This window comes from Molothrus aeneus, chromosome 3, assembly GCF_037042795.1.
Source record: "Molothrus aeneus isolate 106 chromosome 3, BPBGC_Maene_1.0, whole genome shotgun sequence".
Taxonomy (NCBI): Eukaryota; Metazoa; Chordata; class Aves; order Passeriformes; family Icteridae; genus Molothrus; species Molothrus aeneus.
Genome location: NC_089648.1, coordinates 34,837,635 through 34,856,585, shown reverse-complemented (window position 1 = coordinate 34,856,585; position 18,951 = coordinate 34,837,635). Strand labels below are relative to the sequence as shown.

At 35.6% G+C, this 18,951-nt stretch overlaps 1 protein-coding gene across 1 annotated transcript in view; it reads right to left on the bottom strand.

Annotated features, from left to right (window-relative positions):
- Positions 1–627: 627 nt before the first annotated feature.
- Positions 628–18,951, bottom strand: part of TTC27 (tetratricopeptide repeat domain 27) — a 111,545-nt gene continuing 93,221 nt past the window's right edge. Inside the window, exons 15-20 of the mRNA XM_066547899.1 lie at positions 18,426–18,478; positions 14,315–14,480; positions 8,127–8,324; positions 4,540–4,651; positions 3,858–3,958; positions 628–872 (exon numbers count right to left, since the gene is read on the bottom strand). Of these exons, the coding sequence (XP_066403996.1) occupies positions 750–872; positions 3,858–3,958; positions 4,540–4,651; positions 8,127–8,324; positions 14,315–14,480; positions 18,426–18,478 (753 nt within the window). The 3' untranslated portion in view covers positions 628–749. The remainder of the gene's footprint in view (positions 873–3,857; positions 3,959–4,539; positions 4,652–8,126; positions 8,325–14,314; positions 14,481–18,425; positions 18,479–18,951) is intronic.

Here is an 18,951-nt window from a genome sequence, read left to right as displayed (position 1 = left end):
AAAATGAAACCATGCAAAATAGTCCAGATGAAAATAAGACACTTGGGTCTAGTCAGATGTAAGTATTTTAGACTGCAGTTTTATTGCTCCCTCAGGGGGGGAAAATTCCCCTGCCTATAAAGGCCCAAATGAAGTACCAGTATACTGCCCACAGGATACAAGTTATGTATATTGAACAAACCAATACTGCTTTAAGTAATAATGGTTTGCAAATCCTAATGCAACAAACAGCCTTCTACTTTAACAGTATTACCTGAAGAACAAAAAAGACTAAATTCTTGCTCTCAGGACCCCACTCCCACCCTGTAAGCAATTAACACTGAATTAAAATGGGAAATTGGCTGGGCTCAGCTCCCACTTCTGCTTCTTGCTTCTTCATCTCCTCCAGACCAGCACCTCCCCTGCTCCTTCCCTGGGTGGGGCATCCTCCAGCATCCCAGCACCAAGGTGGATGAAGCAGGCAGAACTAATCCTCCATAATCACCTTACAAACATCAGCAGCTCTCTTCTAGGAAATCTGGGGCTGAAGAACCAAAACATGCAACTTCGTAAGACAGTGGGACCAGGTAAGAAAGAATCTTAAAAGGCAGCAGGAACTTTGAAAAAAGCTGACCACAAGAACAGCACTGTACAGAAAAGTGTTTATTGAGGGTGTTGTTGCCTTAGAATTGTTACCATTTCATCAGCAAAAGTGGTGGCAAAAGAAACATATCATTATCATTATCCTGTCCCAAAATTTGGTCCATATCTCAGCACTGGTCTCTCAGCTGGTTGCTCAGCTCCTGAAGTTCAGCAATCATGTTGTCCATAGCTGTCACCTCATCAGCTATCTCACTGTGAACTTCATTACTTGTTACATCTATGAAAAGTTGCTGCACAACAAAAAGAAATACTTGTAAGCACTTTATAAATAAATACCTTTAAAAAATATATACAGTTTCTCTCCTTCAGGGGAGAGACAAAATACAGGAAGCTCATGATCTCTATACTGCTTTTCATAATTTTGGAAACGATGATGGTATCTCTCTCTAAGAAAAGGCCATTTTGTGGCTAATAAACAGAAGTTATACACACATACAGACACATATCCTGCATATAGACCTGAAATCTGAGCCACACACCTGATATTGTGCCAAAAGGGTTCAAATCCTCCTGTGGACGTGGGGTTTCTGCTCTGACCTGACTGCCTACACTGACTCCTGATTCCATTGAAAGTAAAGGACTTTTTCATGAAACTTAAATTAGAAGAGCATCTCACATTTTGTCACTGAAGTTTATAAGCCCACCTACTGACAAATTGGTTGTGAATTTTAATGACCACTTTCCCCAGTTTCATATTCTGTTGCTTCATTTTCTCCAAAACTTCAAATAAATATTTTTTCACATTTGATGTCAAGACATGCATAGGTGGAGGCATTCACCTGTGTGAAACTAGTTATACCAGAGAAAACAAAACACTACAGAGTAATAAAAATTTTTCAAGATCTTAAGACATTATTAGAAACAAAAAAAAAAAAAGCAGCTAACTCATGAGCAATCATAATCTTCATCTATTTAATACTGAGGCTATGTGAGGTACTGCTACACAGAAATATGGGGAAGGGGGGGACACCCAAACATATTTCTTCCCTTCATTATGTAAAGGGAGAGTGATTCACACTTCATTTGACACAATCACAAAACCTACATTTAGAGACAAAAATAAACCAAGAAAACAAAAGTTGCTCTGGAGTACATCTGTACATCAGTATACAATCAGTACATCAAAACATAAAAGGATAATACAGATATGTATATAAACAAAAATGTACTTAAAAGGCTTGAACTAAGGTATTCACCGTGCCTCAAAACAATGTTGTCACTGAAATAATGAACATCTTACATAACAATAGGAACATATTCATGCTACAAGTACAGAAACTTCACACCAGGAGTGTGACAGAAAAATGTGGCTATTTCTGGTAAGATAGGTAAATAAATCAGAATGATATAATTATTTTCTCTTTTTAAATTATTTTCTATACAGTTAGAGAAATCTATTCAGCTAGAGACAGCCTGGGGATGTTTCAAGCACCATCATTCTTTGGGCTTTGTGCCCCATGTCTCCCCAAAACAGTGCCCACCTTTCATGCATTTACAAATGATGTCAGATCCAAAGGGTTCATTGGGACAAGAACCAGAAGAGTGCCCACTGTGCTATTTGCCACAGCATGTGACTGTCTAGCAGGCCCTGTGCAGAAAAGAGCCCAGAAGCAGCACATCTGCAGCCTTTCACAGATTGTGGGTGCTTCATGAGTCTGACACACACAGGAGCTCAAACATCAAGAGATGGAGATCCTGGAAGCAGTGACATTGTTTCACCTGTTCTACTTATTTGTTCCAATTGCATATCCTGACTACAAAATTTTGGAATTTTATCTTTTATCAGTTATTTTCACTGTTCTTTTATTCCTCCTGAAATATTAACTAGTGAGTATGTTCTTAGCCCATTTTTAAAGTGCTTTATTCAGCTGAATTTAAAAATTTTAAAAAAATCCTCACACTAATAATGACTCCCAGGGCAGTAAAATGAGATGCAATCAAGCTTGGACAGACATAAACAGTGCTAAACTGTTTGTGCATAGGATCTGACAGAAGATGACTGAGTTTTTAAAGTACAACATACTTTGAACATTCAATATTACTTCAAATTCAAAGTAGGATGACATCTTGATGGGATGCAAAACCAGTGAGTTCACATAAAATGCTTCATTTCTAATATGACAGTTTTCTCAGAAGTAACAGAAAATCATTAGCTGCCAATAATATAGAGGTTCATTTAATTAGTGCCTTTGGAACTTGAAATAGAGTTTACTAGAGTCATATATTATTAATCTTTCAGATAAGACATGATCTTTCATAATATAAACCACCTGGACTTGCATTCATATAATGTACATCATTTAGTGCTTTCTCTACAGTAATACTCAGTCTATGCACCTTTTTTAAAGAAAACACAATCATATTTTGTGAGTAAGAGCAAAAATATGTTGTCTCTTTTTTCAACACATTTGAAAGTCTTACCAATACCTGTATCTAAAAGCTGAGTTATAGATCCAGCTTGTGTTTGCTTATGCAACTTTCCTAGGCTTTTATCCTTAAAATTAAAGAACTTAAAAGAAAATGAGCCAAGTTTAGCACACTGATGACAAATCAACACTTTGTAGCACAAGCACACATTATAAAACTTCAGCTCTGTGATTCACAGTTACTAACTTTACAGGCAGGAGGAATCCCTCTTTAAGACGTGTATTTTAACAGAAAATGTATGATTCAAATATGATGACTTTTTCAAGTAATTGACATCTGAATTGGTAGGGTATCCACAAAAACCAGATTAAAAATTAGTTCTGTCTTTTAATAAATAACTCTTTTTAAAACACCCCAAGTGATGCAAAGGAATCTTGATACATCTGGGTCCTTTCTGCAGGTTTAGATCCATTTTTTTCTGAGACTGCCCAGTTTATCCCATGACTACTTACATTAAAAACAGGTCTTGGAAATGACTGATTGCTTTCAAACATGCAAATCTGTACAATTCAGTTTGTCCAACATTTTAAATCAAGTTCTACCTTACTCTAAAATGTCAGTGCTGTCTCTTAGACTAGTATTGCAACAAAGCCTAGCAGGAAGAAGGGAAATAAAAGTTTACTTAAAACTGGAAACCTCAACAGCATGGAAATGAACATCACCTGATGATGCACTGCAACAGGCAGGTATTATTTGATCTATAATTGATTCAAAACAGAGAAATTCTGGCAACAGAACAAAGATTTCTAGCTTTCAAACAAAAATTCCTACCTTTCAAACATTCCTACCTTTGCCTTGGATGACAAGCCACGTAAGTTGAGCCGAGCTGAAGAAAGTATCTGCAAAGCTTCCTGATGATTAGATTTGTTCTTGCTGCATTTTATAGCCACTAGAATCCAAACAGAGAAAGACCCGAAAATGAAAAAGCATTACCACTCTAGCAATAATCTTTAAAAAAAAACATTTAATTAAAGATCTTGACACCCTCCACAGACATTTTTAAATGTCATATCCCCCCCAAAAAACCAAAAAGTAAAAAAAAAAGCCAAGTAATTTTGAGACGATAACTCTAAACACAACAGGTATGTGTATCCTTCTTAAACCTAAGTACCAAAGAGCAGGGAATAATCTTAGTAAGTTTCATTCATTTCCTGACTAGCATATTCAATCAAACAATTTATCTGATGATCTGAGGACTGAGGTGAACTGCAGATGCATTTTCACTTGCTTTATGAAGTTGCTAGATCATGAAATTAATTGATTCCATATTTACCAGTCATGTTTACTGACTCACCCTACACAATTTCTGCCTCATTCCAAGTATATTTTGTATGCAGTATCAGGATGATAATCTCTGTTACAGCACTCCTAGTAGTAGGAATAAATACAATATAGGTAGAGTATTATTTTGCTACTAAGCTTAATAAATATTTGTTACAATCTTCATGAAAAATAAAAGGGAGAACATACCATGTGCAATCTCTATGGCTCCTTTCACCACTTCCTTAAAAGAAGAAACATCTTTCTCCCAATCACTTGATTGAATTTCACATTTATGTGCCTTAGTGAGATACTGCAGTGACTGCAAGGAGGAAAAAAAATTATTAGAATGTCAGAAAATTAACTAGGAAAGTAAATAGTTTTAAGTATCTACAAAATTAGTGGTGAATCCAGAAAATGAATCTATCTTTACTATACTTGATTTCCTGTGAGTTGGAGTAGTGTCCTCCTCTGCAGCAGTAAGCGCCAGCTGTAACACAGATGTGCTTCACCAGTACTGCAGCTCAAGTATGAGAAGCATATAAAGTAACATCTGTCTAATTTTTATCTTTTAAAAATCTGTCTAGACTGATGGATGTGACCCATGTTTGCCAAGTCATCATAATTAAATGCACATGAAAAACAGAAAAATACTTGCATTCACACTTCAAACAGCAAATTCATATCTAAAAAATGTTAAGTGAATACATCAAAGCTTTCTTCCTGTATATGTAATCTGGGGAAAGATGCATTTATAGATGTAGCTATTAGTTGCCAGACTGCTCTGGTTCTCAGTGTGAACAGGATAAAAAAATGTAAACAATATGGAAGGAGGATCCCATTAAGGTGAATAAAATAATTTTAGCAGAAGAAATTGATTTTTGCTTTTGAATTTTGTTTTCTTGCTACAGCATCAAAAACATGAAACAAATACATGCCAGAAGTTATATGGCTTAGTCCAGTGACAACTCTCCAGTAACCTTTTTTAAGAGTTTTTAATTTTAATATAAAAGAATAAAATTTTTTATTTTAATATAAGAGAATAAAAGTTTTAATTTTAATATAAAAGAATAAAAAAGTTTCAGTGTGGGACATATACATGAGCACAGTAAAGACTTCTGATTGTGAGGGTTGTCACTCCAGAAGCTTCCACCTTCTCTCAGAATGGCACAGATGACTGAACTGCTCATGCTGCTGTAAATGGCAATAAAGGGATAGTAAGTCAAATCATAGTGAATTACTTTTTTTTTCATAATAACCTAGGTTATAACTGGTAGTAGTTCTGGCAAGCAGAGGCAAGAATTTCCAAGAGAAGGAACAACAGTTTTTGCAGCAGTCTTATTTCAGTCTACATGTGTCTGAGTCAGAGCAGCAAATTCGGGGGGGTGGGAGGGGGGGGGTTGCTGACAGATGTCAAGGAGGGGAAAGAATTCAAAGTCTTGTGGACTGTTTATTTGCACTTCTGGAACCTGGATTTATCCTGAAAGGAAACAGTTATGAGCTGGGGAAAGTTCAAGGAACAGAAGGGATTCATAGCCTGGGATGGATCAGCAGGAAACTTGAAGGCTGGAAAGATTCCTCAGTGGGAAAGGTGTGGACTGGACTGCATCCAGTGTAGGGAAGAAAGAAGTACTGAATGAGGTGGCAGTTCAGATACACTGAAGTGTGAGAGTAAATATATGCTAAGCTAAAGAAAAAAACCCCAAAACAGAACCACAAACCCAACACTTCAGTAATTTTACACTCCTAACTTGCAAACCTTGACTGACTTTGATTCAATTTACAAAGCACTGCTGTGAATTTTAACTGTAGACCCTAGTGATTAATGTGGCACCAGATGTATCAGCAGAACAGAAAAGTAAAAACCCCCAGCAACCAAGACACTCTTTGAAAATAGCCACATATACAAAATTGTTCTTTCAAATTCAATGTTAGGAACAAAACTGGTTAAAGATAATTAAACCTGCACTAAATAAGGTGCAGAATGGGAAGGTATAAAGGTCAAACCCTATATTTGTAAGGAGGTGCATGACACATTTAAAGGTTTGTTCCCATCTTTTTTTGTCCTTTGATGCCACAGTATAGTAAATAATGCCCTTTTAGAATTCATTGACCTTTTGCCTAATAAATGCGGGTGGCAAACCGAACTATATATCTAGAATTTTTCTACAGATATGGTTATATTCACTGACTATCTGACTGACCCATGATGCTGCTTGTGGCAGTAAAGCCAATAAATACGGGTTTTATCATTTTTACTTCATAACATGATATCAGAAATCAGTGATTATTTGCTGCATAGCAAATTAATTTTTACACTGTAAATTATACATGCTGTGGCTTTAGGCAGTTTTTTTCTTTTATGATCTGGATCTGTGGTACTGTCATACCAGGATATTTGCATACACATGTAAGCATACCTTAAGTATTTATAAACATCATTCCATCTCACAAGCAAGCTACACTGTGTGTTCCACAACCAGCCTGATTAGGAAACATAGTTAAAGTACAGTCTATACTCTACAAATTGAAACCATGTTTTTAACTGGGTTAGTTAAAAATACCATGATGTGACCAGATTCTGAAATGATTACATTCATAGTATAGATAGGGCCTCTGCTGCTTTGCATGTCTGAGTAAGAATTTGAGGATATATTACAGGATATTGCAGTATCTGTATTTCTGCATTCTAAATACGCCAAATCCCTCTTACTCTTCGGCTGTAAAGAAAAATAGAGAAGACGAAAGGGAGGAATTGGAGGTATAATAGACACCAACAATGACTAAACAAGGCTCTTCACAGGGCAGAGCACAAAGAGACAATGAGCAAGGCACAAATGATTATAAATTTAAGCCCACAGGAATACAATTCATAGGCCTAACCATCTTCCCTGCTTGATATTAAGCAATCCTCCAGAGAGGCATTTTTTGCCCAGGCCAAAGGCGTACCCCCATTGGTGAACATATACTGAATGCTGACGTCGTGTATTTTCAACTTCAGTGAAGATCTGATGACCCTAATTATTTTTGAACTGTGCAAGGCTATTTGAACTTTTTGAAATTTAATATCAAATGCAAAGCATGCTCCAGCATACAACAAAGTAAACACTTCTAGCAGTGCAGAGTGGTTATTCTGGAAATGCAATCAACTTAGTTCCTTGGGAAGTGATAAGGACTCAACTTAATTCCTTGGGAAGTGATAAGGACAAGAAATGGAAGCTAACATAGCAAAATCAGTGATGGGTAAAGAGAAACCAATGGTTCAACAGACTAAGGATTAAGTATTATTATTTAAGTCCATTTTAAGCTAATTAAGGACAAAAAATTTCTACTCTGGGTACTCTGTGGCGTAGATTATTTTACGTGCATTTTCCCTTAGTGATTACAAAGAACACAGATGGCTTATACTGCTACTGGATCATGCCTTTACGATCCTTTTTTTTTTTTCAGAAGCTGTAATAGCCTATCTTCTGAATCAAATATTTCAATTTAAAAAAAGCCAAAACTCATACCACTTTTATAGATGTTAGACTGTTGCCAAGAAAAGTTTCAGAATACTAATTCAGGACCATACACATATGCTGTGAAGGATGTGATAGGATGTTTTGAAATGAAACACTGGTAAAAAAGAGATTTTTTTTTTTCAAGTCCAAGAAAACGGATGTAAAACATCTTGCTCCTTTGTAACAAAAATGTGTGCTGTAGGAACACGAAGAAAAGACAATGTGCCTATAAAACACTAAAGCAAAATAGGTCTGGAACAAGAGCATGTTCTACTATAGCACTCTAGTTCTTACCTTTTCAATATCTTCACTACTATCATTCTCTCCATTTCCATAAAGCTGGGCATAAAGTCTCCAGATTGCCCCATCATTTGTCACTCGTGAAGTGACTCTGCCCAAGAGCTCTTGCAGTTTCCCCTTCAATCCACTTGATACCTCTCCAGCACGATCTGCCAGACCATTCACTACTGCTCTGACCAGAATAGCCAGCACCTTAAAAAAGCACCAGGAGAGAGTTATTATTCGAACTCAAATCAACATCAGTATATATAATGTTATCTGTAATGTTTGGTCTCTATTAATGATTGTGCCATATGGCAAGTACAGAATTTACTAAGAAATACATGGAATAATTCAACTGATTTAAACCTTATCTATAAGATTCTACGTTGAATCTGTGAAGAGTGAAGAGGTCAAAAATATAAGACAGAAATTTGGGTAAAGGAAACTGAGGCAGAAAATATCTTATAGGTATTTTCACCTTCTAATACAGTTATAAAAAGATCAGTAAATAGGCTGAGCCAAATTAATTCAGGTAATGGAAGACACTTTTTTACAGGACCTCTATTTAACAACCTGCAGAAAGTGAAAGATGTACAGTGGATAAGATGGAAACTGAAAGGCAATGGAATACCACCTTGGGAATCTGTTTTTAATGCACTCCTGGTGATTTACTAGACAAATCAGTTCCAGCAAACTCTTCTACAAACACTAATTAGTGGCCATACTTTTTGAATCACTGGCTTGAGAATGTGGGATCTGACCTGCAGAAATGCTGAGCACGTGCAGCTGCTGGTGGGAGATTGATTTTGCATGTAAAAATGCAACATCATACCAGTCTTTTTGTCCCAAACTGGACACAGAAAACTAGAAAACAGAGTCACTTTGCCTCAGTTTCTCCTCAGCAAAATAGGAAACAGCAAATGTAAATCAAAGCAGTAGATCATATGATGAATTAGAAGAGAATAAACCCCAGAAAAGCTGTGGTTTATCAAGTGAGTAGTACCCATCCTGTGCAGTGCAGGAGACAGCGACTGGGGAAGAAATAAGGATGAAAACAGAATGGAAGTTTCATCAGGCTTACATTCAAGCTAGGCCAGTAAAAGCTGCACAAACACCTTCATGCCGGTACTTCCTGACTTGTGAGCTGTAATTTGGCAACTTTAATGCTTCAACATTTTTGTCCATGTGATACTAACAACATGAAATCTCATACAGCAGTATTATTATCAAGACAGTAATAAAACTAACTTCAAAGATGACCTGTGAATAGCTGCAAACCTTACAAAAACACCTCACAAATCAAGATGCAGTTCACTGGCAGAAAGTAATGCAAAAATTATGACAGTATCAAAGTATATGACACTCAGAATAAAAACACACCCAGTTTAGCACCTGTGATATGTCATTTTCCTAAAATAACTTTTCTTCTGTAGAATGACTCAATTACAATGCATCCCAAAAAATAACGAGTTTTATCAGATACAGAAGATTCTCGGCAGAACAACCCAAATCAATCAAAATGGCTGATAACTGTATTAAATAAACATCTACCTGGTATCTTTTCAGAACTAATGGCATCACAGTAACAACTGAACATGAGTTAAACAGCTCCCCTCCTGTCCCCCCAAAACCACAACAGTCACTCATATTCCTTATAAAATGATATGACAAACTGGCAGTTCCTTCAAGATCTCTTAAAATTCACTTAAGATAACAGAAAATACAATGAACTATTAATAGTCCAATTTATATTCATAATTTGGAATATAAGGCACCAAATCCCACCATTAACCAGGTCCTCTATAATGAGTTGCTAGAAAAACGTCAGCAAGTGCTGATATTTCCATTACTAAAGCACTGTAATAAAAAAACATCGGTGCAAGAAAACACTAAACTATGTTCTTTTTGACAAGGAACCAGAACTGGTCCTGAGGATTCACACACAGAGATATGAATTCTCAATCAATTTCTCAGTTTAACAAAACTGTTAATCAAAGTCCAAATGTTAGTTCATGTGAATATCATATATAATCATCAAAAGTTTTAAAGCTTTTTTAAAAAAAGTTTTAGTTTGTACATTAAAAAAAAAAGTTTCCTTAATCAGTAGGATGTAGCAACTGTAAAATTAGCCCTATTCTGATAGAGTCTTGATTTTACTTACACTTCTATCACAATAATCCATTTCCTTTTTTTGTAATCCATCACGTAAGCTTTGGCACTACAGCAGTTAAAATGAAACTAGTGTCAAGACCCAGATTAAAAGGTCCATTAAACAGTAATAAATCATTAATGCTTGGTTGTCCACACTTGTTAAATAAAGTTATTTCAAACTGCAAGTGAATTGTACTAATCATCCAGATCTGTATTAGCAGTGTAGCAGAGTTTTGCAATTTAGGTTGCCAAAAAAGTTAAAATTTGTATCTTTGAGGGATTTTAAACTGCCATACACACTAAACTACTACAGCAATGCTCTGTTGGGCCAAGATCCCAAACATGCAGTAGAGGATTTTTTTGGTTGGTTGGTTTTCTTCATGCCTCTTTTAATGAACTGGGCTCCATATGACCAGAGAGTTCACGTTTAGTATGACATCACACCAACTGCATGCCTCCTTCTCCTTTGCTTTTGTGAATAATGTGTTTACTACAAACTGAACAAAAGATACTGTGAGACAAAACCTTAGAAATAAACCAAGTAATTTATAAATGCAGTGATTTTCATCAGTTACTCTCATTTCACAATTGTTCTCCAAACAACTCCTTTCATATAAAAATTCTCTTGGTCAAACCATTTTCAGATGCTTCACTAATACTAATCAAACTTGACAGTGCCCAAGAAAGATGAGAACCCTCAGATAACAGATCCAAAATGACAAATTTGCAGTCTGTGATCTCTCCCTATTGCGTTCCAAACTAAGGATTTGATAATAGAGACAATTGTTATTAGTGAGCTACTTAAATGAAGTAGAGCTCCAGAAATTATTAATTCCTACCCTCGCTTTTCAAGATCCCCTTGGAACATGCTCTTGTGGCCTTTAGCTAGAAATGGTTTGGCAACATGAACTGCTGAAATGAGGATGGTACTTGATGGAAAGGGTACCAGAAAAACTGTGCTAGAATCTCAATAGCACAGAATAGCAAAGTGGAATCCTTTGTCCATACTTCTGTATTCATAATCTTTGACAGCATATATTGAAGATATGGTTTCTGAAATACTGTATTGAAACAGTTTTTCCAACCACAAAATAACTCTGTCATTCAGAAGACTGCAACACTCCAAGTAAAAAAGGTTGATTGCCTCCATAAGCACACGTGATGGAAATTAGTATAATCAGGAATTGCAGAAACCTTCCAAGTACATTTACTAGCTCATATCAATAACTCAGAGACCAAATTGATGATTATAATAGGTAAGGCTTTCTCCTTGTGTACTTTATAGTGACTGATTTACTAATGGAAAATATGGATAATTCAGTTAGCCTTTCTGCTTTATTACATAACACATATATTGAAGGTTTTTCAGGTATATTTCTCAGCTTTGTGAACATGAAAAGATACATGGAAATGTGAAGAATTTTAAGAACCAGTAAGGAGGGAAGGTAAGAAAGTGTGCTTTTAACATTTATACACAATGCTAGCAAACTGAGACTTTTGAAACTGTCATTTGCTGCAATCTTTTACTGCATTGTTGCTCACTTATAAAGAGCCCTTTACCTCTTCCTTGTCCAATTCGATCTGTAGAAGCTGTGCATACATATCTTCAAGCTCCATGATATCATGATCTCAGAACCTCTGCCACAAGGATGGCATTGTTAAATAACTAGAACAGCACGGAAGAAAAATTTCCCAAATCCGTGTGCTGCACTCAGAAGACTGGCACAAAGGACAACAATGGCCTAACAGAAATCATCAACAGGGAATCTGAATGCTTTACTATTATTAGAAGAAATCAGTGATATAGAAAGATGACGTCATGCTATTCTGAAATAAAATTAAAGTCTGATGTAGCTACAGAAATCATGGGCACTTCAAATTGTATATTCAATTGCACACTCATAATACATTCAGTCTCACAAGGGGTATTCTGCAGCAATGATTATGCTAAAAGCAGTTGGTTTTCACAAAGAACTGGAATCCATGACTCAACTTGTTTCTTCCAGTCCTGTGCATATTATTTTTTTAGGAATTCCTACCTTGTTTCTCACCATTATGCCATGTAGCTTAGTAGTCTATCAATTAAAATCTATGATGACTACAAATAGTAAATATAACTTGAGAGAAGATCATACTATGTTTAATGGAAACAATGGTGTATATTTTCGTTTACTCATGTTCATTATTTCAGATTGTCAAAATACAATTGCACAAGATGGTTATAGATCATCCCTATTCCAAACAGTCCAGTTGGAAAAAAGGAGAGGCTCACCAATTAATGGTGAACTTTGTAAACAATTTCAGCAGAAGCTTTTATTTTTATCTGCTTTTTTGTTTTGCTACAGAAATACTCTCCTCTTGTAAGATAATTGTTTCAAGCCTGAAATTCTCTAATCAGGCCCTGAGGTTTTTCTTGGCAACTAGTAAAATCCTCCTAATTTAGGCAACTGTATTAGAAGTTACAATGAAACCCATAAAACACTTCACATATGAGAAGCCAAAGTTAATTTTAAGATTCAAAAATAATTTAGGAAAGATACCATATATACTTCTTTAAAAGTTATAAAAGTTGTATGAGAACAAGATTAAAAAAGTTATGCAACAAAAATAGAAATTTAATACAAGCAGTATCTTCAAATCCTTTAATAAAATATATTGCATAAAATTTGACAAATAACAGTAATAGGCATCTGTATAATCTCAAAATATCTCAAATGGGCAAAGAGATGTAGAAACCTCTACTCCTAGTCAGCTGTCAGTCTGTTTTAAATAATACAGTAGACCACTCCTAAAAATGCTATTTTAAGTAGCAATTAAGAAAAAAATTAGTTGAAAAAAGCCAATCATCTACAAGATGCTCCATGACAGGCCCCACCAGTACTATGGTACTACTCTAGCTGCCAAACACACTAATCTTTACCACATATAACACAGTTTTCCATTGACACTCTTCAGTGCTAATGTTTAATGTTTAGCTATACCAAACCGGAAAGATTTTATTAATACAGAATGTTATCCTGGGCATGACTGGCTTTACTAGTAATAAGCATTGTACTCACGTACAATTAGTTATTAAAAAGTAACGTGAAAAAAGTATTTAACAGCCCTGTACTCCATGACCAAATGAAATGTTTCCACAATTTTAACCAATTCTATCTGCTCTCTCTCCTAATCACTGGACTCAAATTCCCAGGAAAGCTACTTTTTCTCTTTTTATGGGACAAGAAACAAAACATTCTTTGGATCCATGAGCAGGAGCAGCTGGTTCCTCTTATCCTGGTACTACATAATCTCACTAAGAGCTCATAAGCTCTTCAACCAGATCTGCTAATTTTACAAAGGCTCTTGAAGGTGTTTTATTATACTCCTCGAGAGATTCTTTGGCTTGCCTTTCAGCTTCACCTTGCTATTTTCACTGAGTGTGCAAAACCCTGCTAGGTTCAGGACTTGGTTTCAGGCAAGGCAGCATCCCAGCTGAAGCTGTTAAGGTAGGTTTTCTGGATTTTGTCCAGAGCATACATTTACAAACACAAAATTTAACTGAACTACAGTGAAAGATGAGCAAAATACCTCTTCTATTTTTCTTTGTTCTGGTTATTAAGAATCAATATTATGACTGTAATGCATTCAGTTCACTTTCAAAGGCTCATTTGTAGCATTTTCCAATACATGGGAAAAGCTTCCCTTTCTTTCAACTAAACAATTGATATTATTTCTGACACAGAGATATGCAGGAACAATATGGAAAGAAGGGATTATGCACTGCATTTTATATAAAAATAGGTCTTGAAACTGCAAGGCTCACACATGTGCTTTCACAAAGTTGACGCAATCTGGATGCAAAGGTTTTCAGTTTTGTCCAGTTTAATTTGAAATATTTATTCTTAGAGTCCAACTCTCCAAAACTTAAATCACTTGCCTACATAACTTCATTGGCATGTGCACGATCATTACTGAGAGCACAGCTATCACCAGCTATCATCAATCTCTCTGTCTCTGAACAAAAATTAGTGAACATATAGGATGACTAAATATGAAAATTTCCCCACCTGTGTATCCTTGTACTTTTCTTTTAAGTCCATGAGCCGGTGATAAGCTTTAATTGCTTCTGAAAACTCTCCAATGTCTGTACTGGTGAGAAGGTAGTTCTCCCATATTTGCCAGTGCTCATAGTTGCACTTGAGAGCTTCTTGGAGGGTTCGAAATGCTTTGATCCTAATCAAAAATAAAAGAATAATATAAATTATTACAGAAGATTTCTACACTAAAATCAGTTGGCACAGCTAACTGTGTCTAACTAAAAAACTGCTCATTTAAAAAAATCCCATTTAGAACACAGTGCCATGCAAAAGCTATTGCTTGTAATTTACAATACTGATAATTCCTTAATCTCCCTTGCAAACTATTTTATATTAGTTCATACACAACAGTACACTCCGTAATTTGAACTAGGTAACAGCTCTTAGCTCTTGTTCAAAAAACTTTTAAATTTTTTTTACAAAAATGTATCATAATTTTGCCATCTATGTCAATATTCTCCTTTCCAAATTTTTAACTGGAACCATGAGAAAACAATCTTATTCATGCTGCAGTTTTAACCCACATTAAAAAGTTAAAAATCACTGAGTTCATGATAGATGCAGAATGGTATTGACTTATTTAATCACATTTATTTTAAACATTTGCCCATGGTAAACATGCATATCCATTGCACAGAAGCCCATCATTTTGAAACATTTTTATCCTTAGGTCAGCTGAAAGGTTTACTTACACCTTCTGATCCCTGATGCTGTGCTGCTCAGTACAAATGTGTCAGAAGGCCCCAAACACTACTAGGGTCCTTCTCCAATCTAACCCATCTCATACTGACAGGAGAAAGTGTTATGGAATAAAGCTGGACAGCACAATACCTATAAAATCATCATCAACTTACAAAGCATCTTTAGTTTTTCATATGCATCCGCTGCAGTCAACTCTTGACCATTTCCTTAGCAGAACAGTAATGCCATCCTCAGATACCAACATGCCATCTGAAGCATGTGTTGGTGAGGTTTGCAAGTTTACTGTTTAAAGCCTTAAACATACTACAAAAAGTTGCAATAAATTTGAAACTTTAAAATAACCCTGCTAGAGAACTGGAATGATACATTTCTTTCCATGAGACTGAAGTTGGACAGTCACACTCTCAGTTTGACAGTCACGATACGTAAAAAAACACAAAGGAATGCGTTCCTTTAAATTAAGACTTGAAATGGAGCTTTCCTAAGCTTCTTTGGTAAGGCATAACAATATATATCTTTTTAATAAATACCATATAAAGATGGCCTGTTATCAAAATATGCAGTTCACTTGCTCTATATTGCTTGACTAAATTGTTCAAAGTATTTTCTCTAAGGACAAAGCCCAAAGAATCTGTTGGTTGAGTTTCAAAAAGAGGGTCCAAGAGAGTGTAAACACAAGCCAAGACAATGTAATATCTAAGTAGTTGATCAGGCCATTCATTAGAAGTTTGAAATAGCTTGGTCAGGGAAAAATGTAAATAACTGCAAATCTAATGTCATGATATTAAGAGTTATCAAATACACACAAAGAGAGTGGACTGATAGACCAAAATTATTTAAGGAGAACAGGTCATTTGGCATAGTTAGAGCAGAACAGTCCACATGCAGGATCTTCCCATATCCGCTCCCCTTTTCTCTCTCTTCTCATATATTGATAGATGTGATGCTGATGAATAAATGTGCAAAGAGTTGAGTTTTCTCCTGTTAACAATCTCACTAAGGAATTTCAGACCCTGATTTTACTAGATTAAATTAGAAAAGAACACAGTCCTGTTCCTTCGGTGGATTTTGCTACAATGGAAGTTGGGATCTGCCACAGCTCTCTGATATATTGTTTCTGCAACTGCTCTCCACCATCTGTAGGGTTAGTCTGTATCATCTCCCCTACCTTCCTGAAAATTAATAAACTATCAGGAGGGCAGACGCCAGTAAGATGGAAATGTAGTCAAGATACTGAAGGGATGGGATGGAAATAGTATTCCACAAATCATCATGCTTGCTATGTAATAAAATCCTCTAGATTCTCAAAACAAATCCCTTGTGTATTTAACCAATCACATAATGATGGAGTATCCTTAACCAGTTAAGTAAATTCATACCCAGACAGGAAACAGTAGGCAGTACAAATGCATTATCTGGTCTTGGAAATCAGCAATTTTTCATACAAAGGACAGAGGGCCGGTCCCAGTTTATTCTGAGAAATGTGAGACCTAGATTTCAAAGACCTCCTGGCACACAGAGTAGTTTTTCTGGTAAACCAAAGCATGGAGTCTGTTTTCATCACAATTAATTTTTCTGGAGGAAATTCAGAATACACAAAACTTGTGGAGTGTTAAAAAGCAAACAACCCCAAAAATCAACAAGACCCCTGTCCTTTGGGTGTTAGCAAGTTGCTTGCATACACTTTTCAAAAAAATGTACTTATGTTATATTTGCCTGTTCTGTGAGACTCTGCCAAGCCTTGGCCAAATTCACAATTAGTTCAGGCCCTATGAGTGGGCCTGAATTAAAAGCCTGTTTGGAGTAAAGCCGGATTTGTTTTGAGGGAGTGAAAGAAAGCTATTAACTTAAATATCTTAGTTTTGTTTTTCTTCTTTTTAAATCCTCACTCCAGTTTGGTTTTTTTTCTTCTGGCAGGCTTGAAAAATAAGAATTTATGTATCCCCATACAAATTATTTAAGTGTACTACTATAGATATTCTCTGTTTTGAGAGAGAGTTAAAATAGCTCACACACAGTCTTGACCTGTAAGTGACTACACAAATAACCAAAGAAGTTTCTATTCCACAGCAAGTACAGGCCACACTCAGCTATCAATAATATTCAAAATTTACTGTACATTGAGTCCTATCTCACATGATTCTGTGGGAAAAAAGCTCAGTAACATGCCCCCATTTATTAATTTTGCTACTATATCAAATAGGTTACAAGTTTTGTATGTGCTTAGCATATTAGATCACAAGAATAGATTAAGAATAATAAAATTAAACCAGTAAGCTGAAATTAATCACTCAGTAGTTTCTTAGCCTTGCAGCAGATGAACAGACAGGAAATTATTTTGATTAAAAATACTTTTATGAAACAAGCATAAGTCAGTACACTGAGCATCTGACATTTTGAATTGTGTGAAAAAGAAGGAGCAAGTACCACATTAATTACACATACTCAAGGCACTGCTGAAGGCAAAAGGAACTACTGAAAAGTTAAAACAAGCTCGTGCTTTCTATTACTTTTTAGCCTTGTGTAGTTATTCTAACACTTCATTTTCTCCTCCCTCCTGCTCCCATTGACATATCTATCTCCTAAGTCCATATTACTTCTCACTTTTCCTATGTATATTTATAAATTTACACTTTAATGCAAGCTTACTATTCTTTCTCTCTTTTGTTACTTTGCCTCCTGACTATGTAACCAGGTTGATATCAGGTTTCAAGTAACGTTTTTAAAAATAAGTTAGCTTATTCTTTTGTTTCATTCTTTGGTAACAAGTTATAATGTGAAAATTCTTAAATATCAAATTCTTCCATGTAAACTTTTATTACATTGCATTGAAATAAAAAATACAAAATAAGAGTGGCAGTCCACTTAGGCCAAAGCTTCTTGTATGAATCATTAGTTTTGAGGGAGAAGAATAAGCCAGCTAGCATGTGTGCAGAATACCATCTTCTTTTGTATATAAAAACCAAACTATCTGGATTTCCCTTAAATCTACTGACGAAAATATCCTATGAAACAACATAGGTCTGAAGATATTGTTTGCTTGAAATGGGCCTATCTCCTTAACTTCATGCTCCAAGTCGTTTTTATTATTCATCTTTATTATGAATATTTTGCACTGGTTGTACTTCCTATATCATAAATACCTCTAACAAGAAAAAAGTGTAGAGAGAGGCTGCTACTTGTATAAAAGTTACAAAATTATTTCCTCTAAAATAAAATAGTTACCAGTGATCCAGCTTGAGAGAGAGAACTGAAGGGCTAAGAATTGCAAAATATGAGTTAAGCACCTTATAATAATAAAAAAACTCCATGTCAAAAAAAGGAAACTACAGTTATTTGTTTTGAAAGCAATATCTTCTAATTCTTTTGAAGTACTTACTTCTGTTTTAATCTGATATAAGCAGTTGATAAATTGTTCCAGGCCTCAGCATTCTGGAATGATAAAAGGAGAAGTACCAAAAAATTTATTCACTTACATTGTGCTTACTTTGTAAAAATACATAAGCGAAACTACTGCCAAACATCATTGATTTTGCTAATCACACATATCGACACATACCTTCTACATGGCAGTTAAAATACTGCATTGAAGTATAAATTATTATATTAAAATTGAAATACATAAATATTTGACTACATCAGCAACAATCAGGTATATAAATATCAATTAACTGCCTTGGGGTTGCAATACACTAAGTCAGCTCTTGTCTTCAGTCTCAGCTGTAAACAGGCATGCTCTTCTGGAATCTAGCTGGGATGGCTGGAAAGGTCAGTGCTCCCAGCAGCTCCTCACTTCTCACTAGCTGGAAGCTACTTCAACTGCACCACTCTCTGCTACTGGACAGAAGCGATCTGATGTCCCCTAACACACCTCAGGTAAAACCAGCAGAGGTGAGCAGAGATGA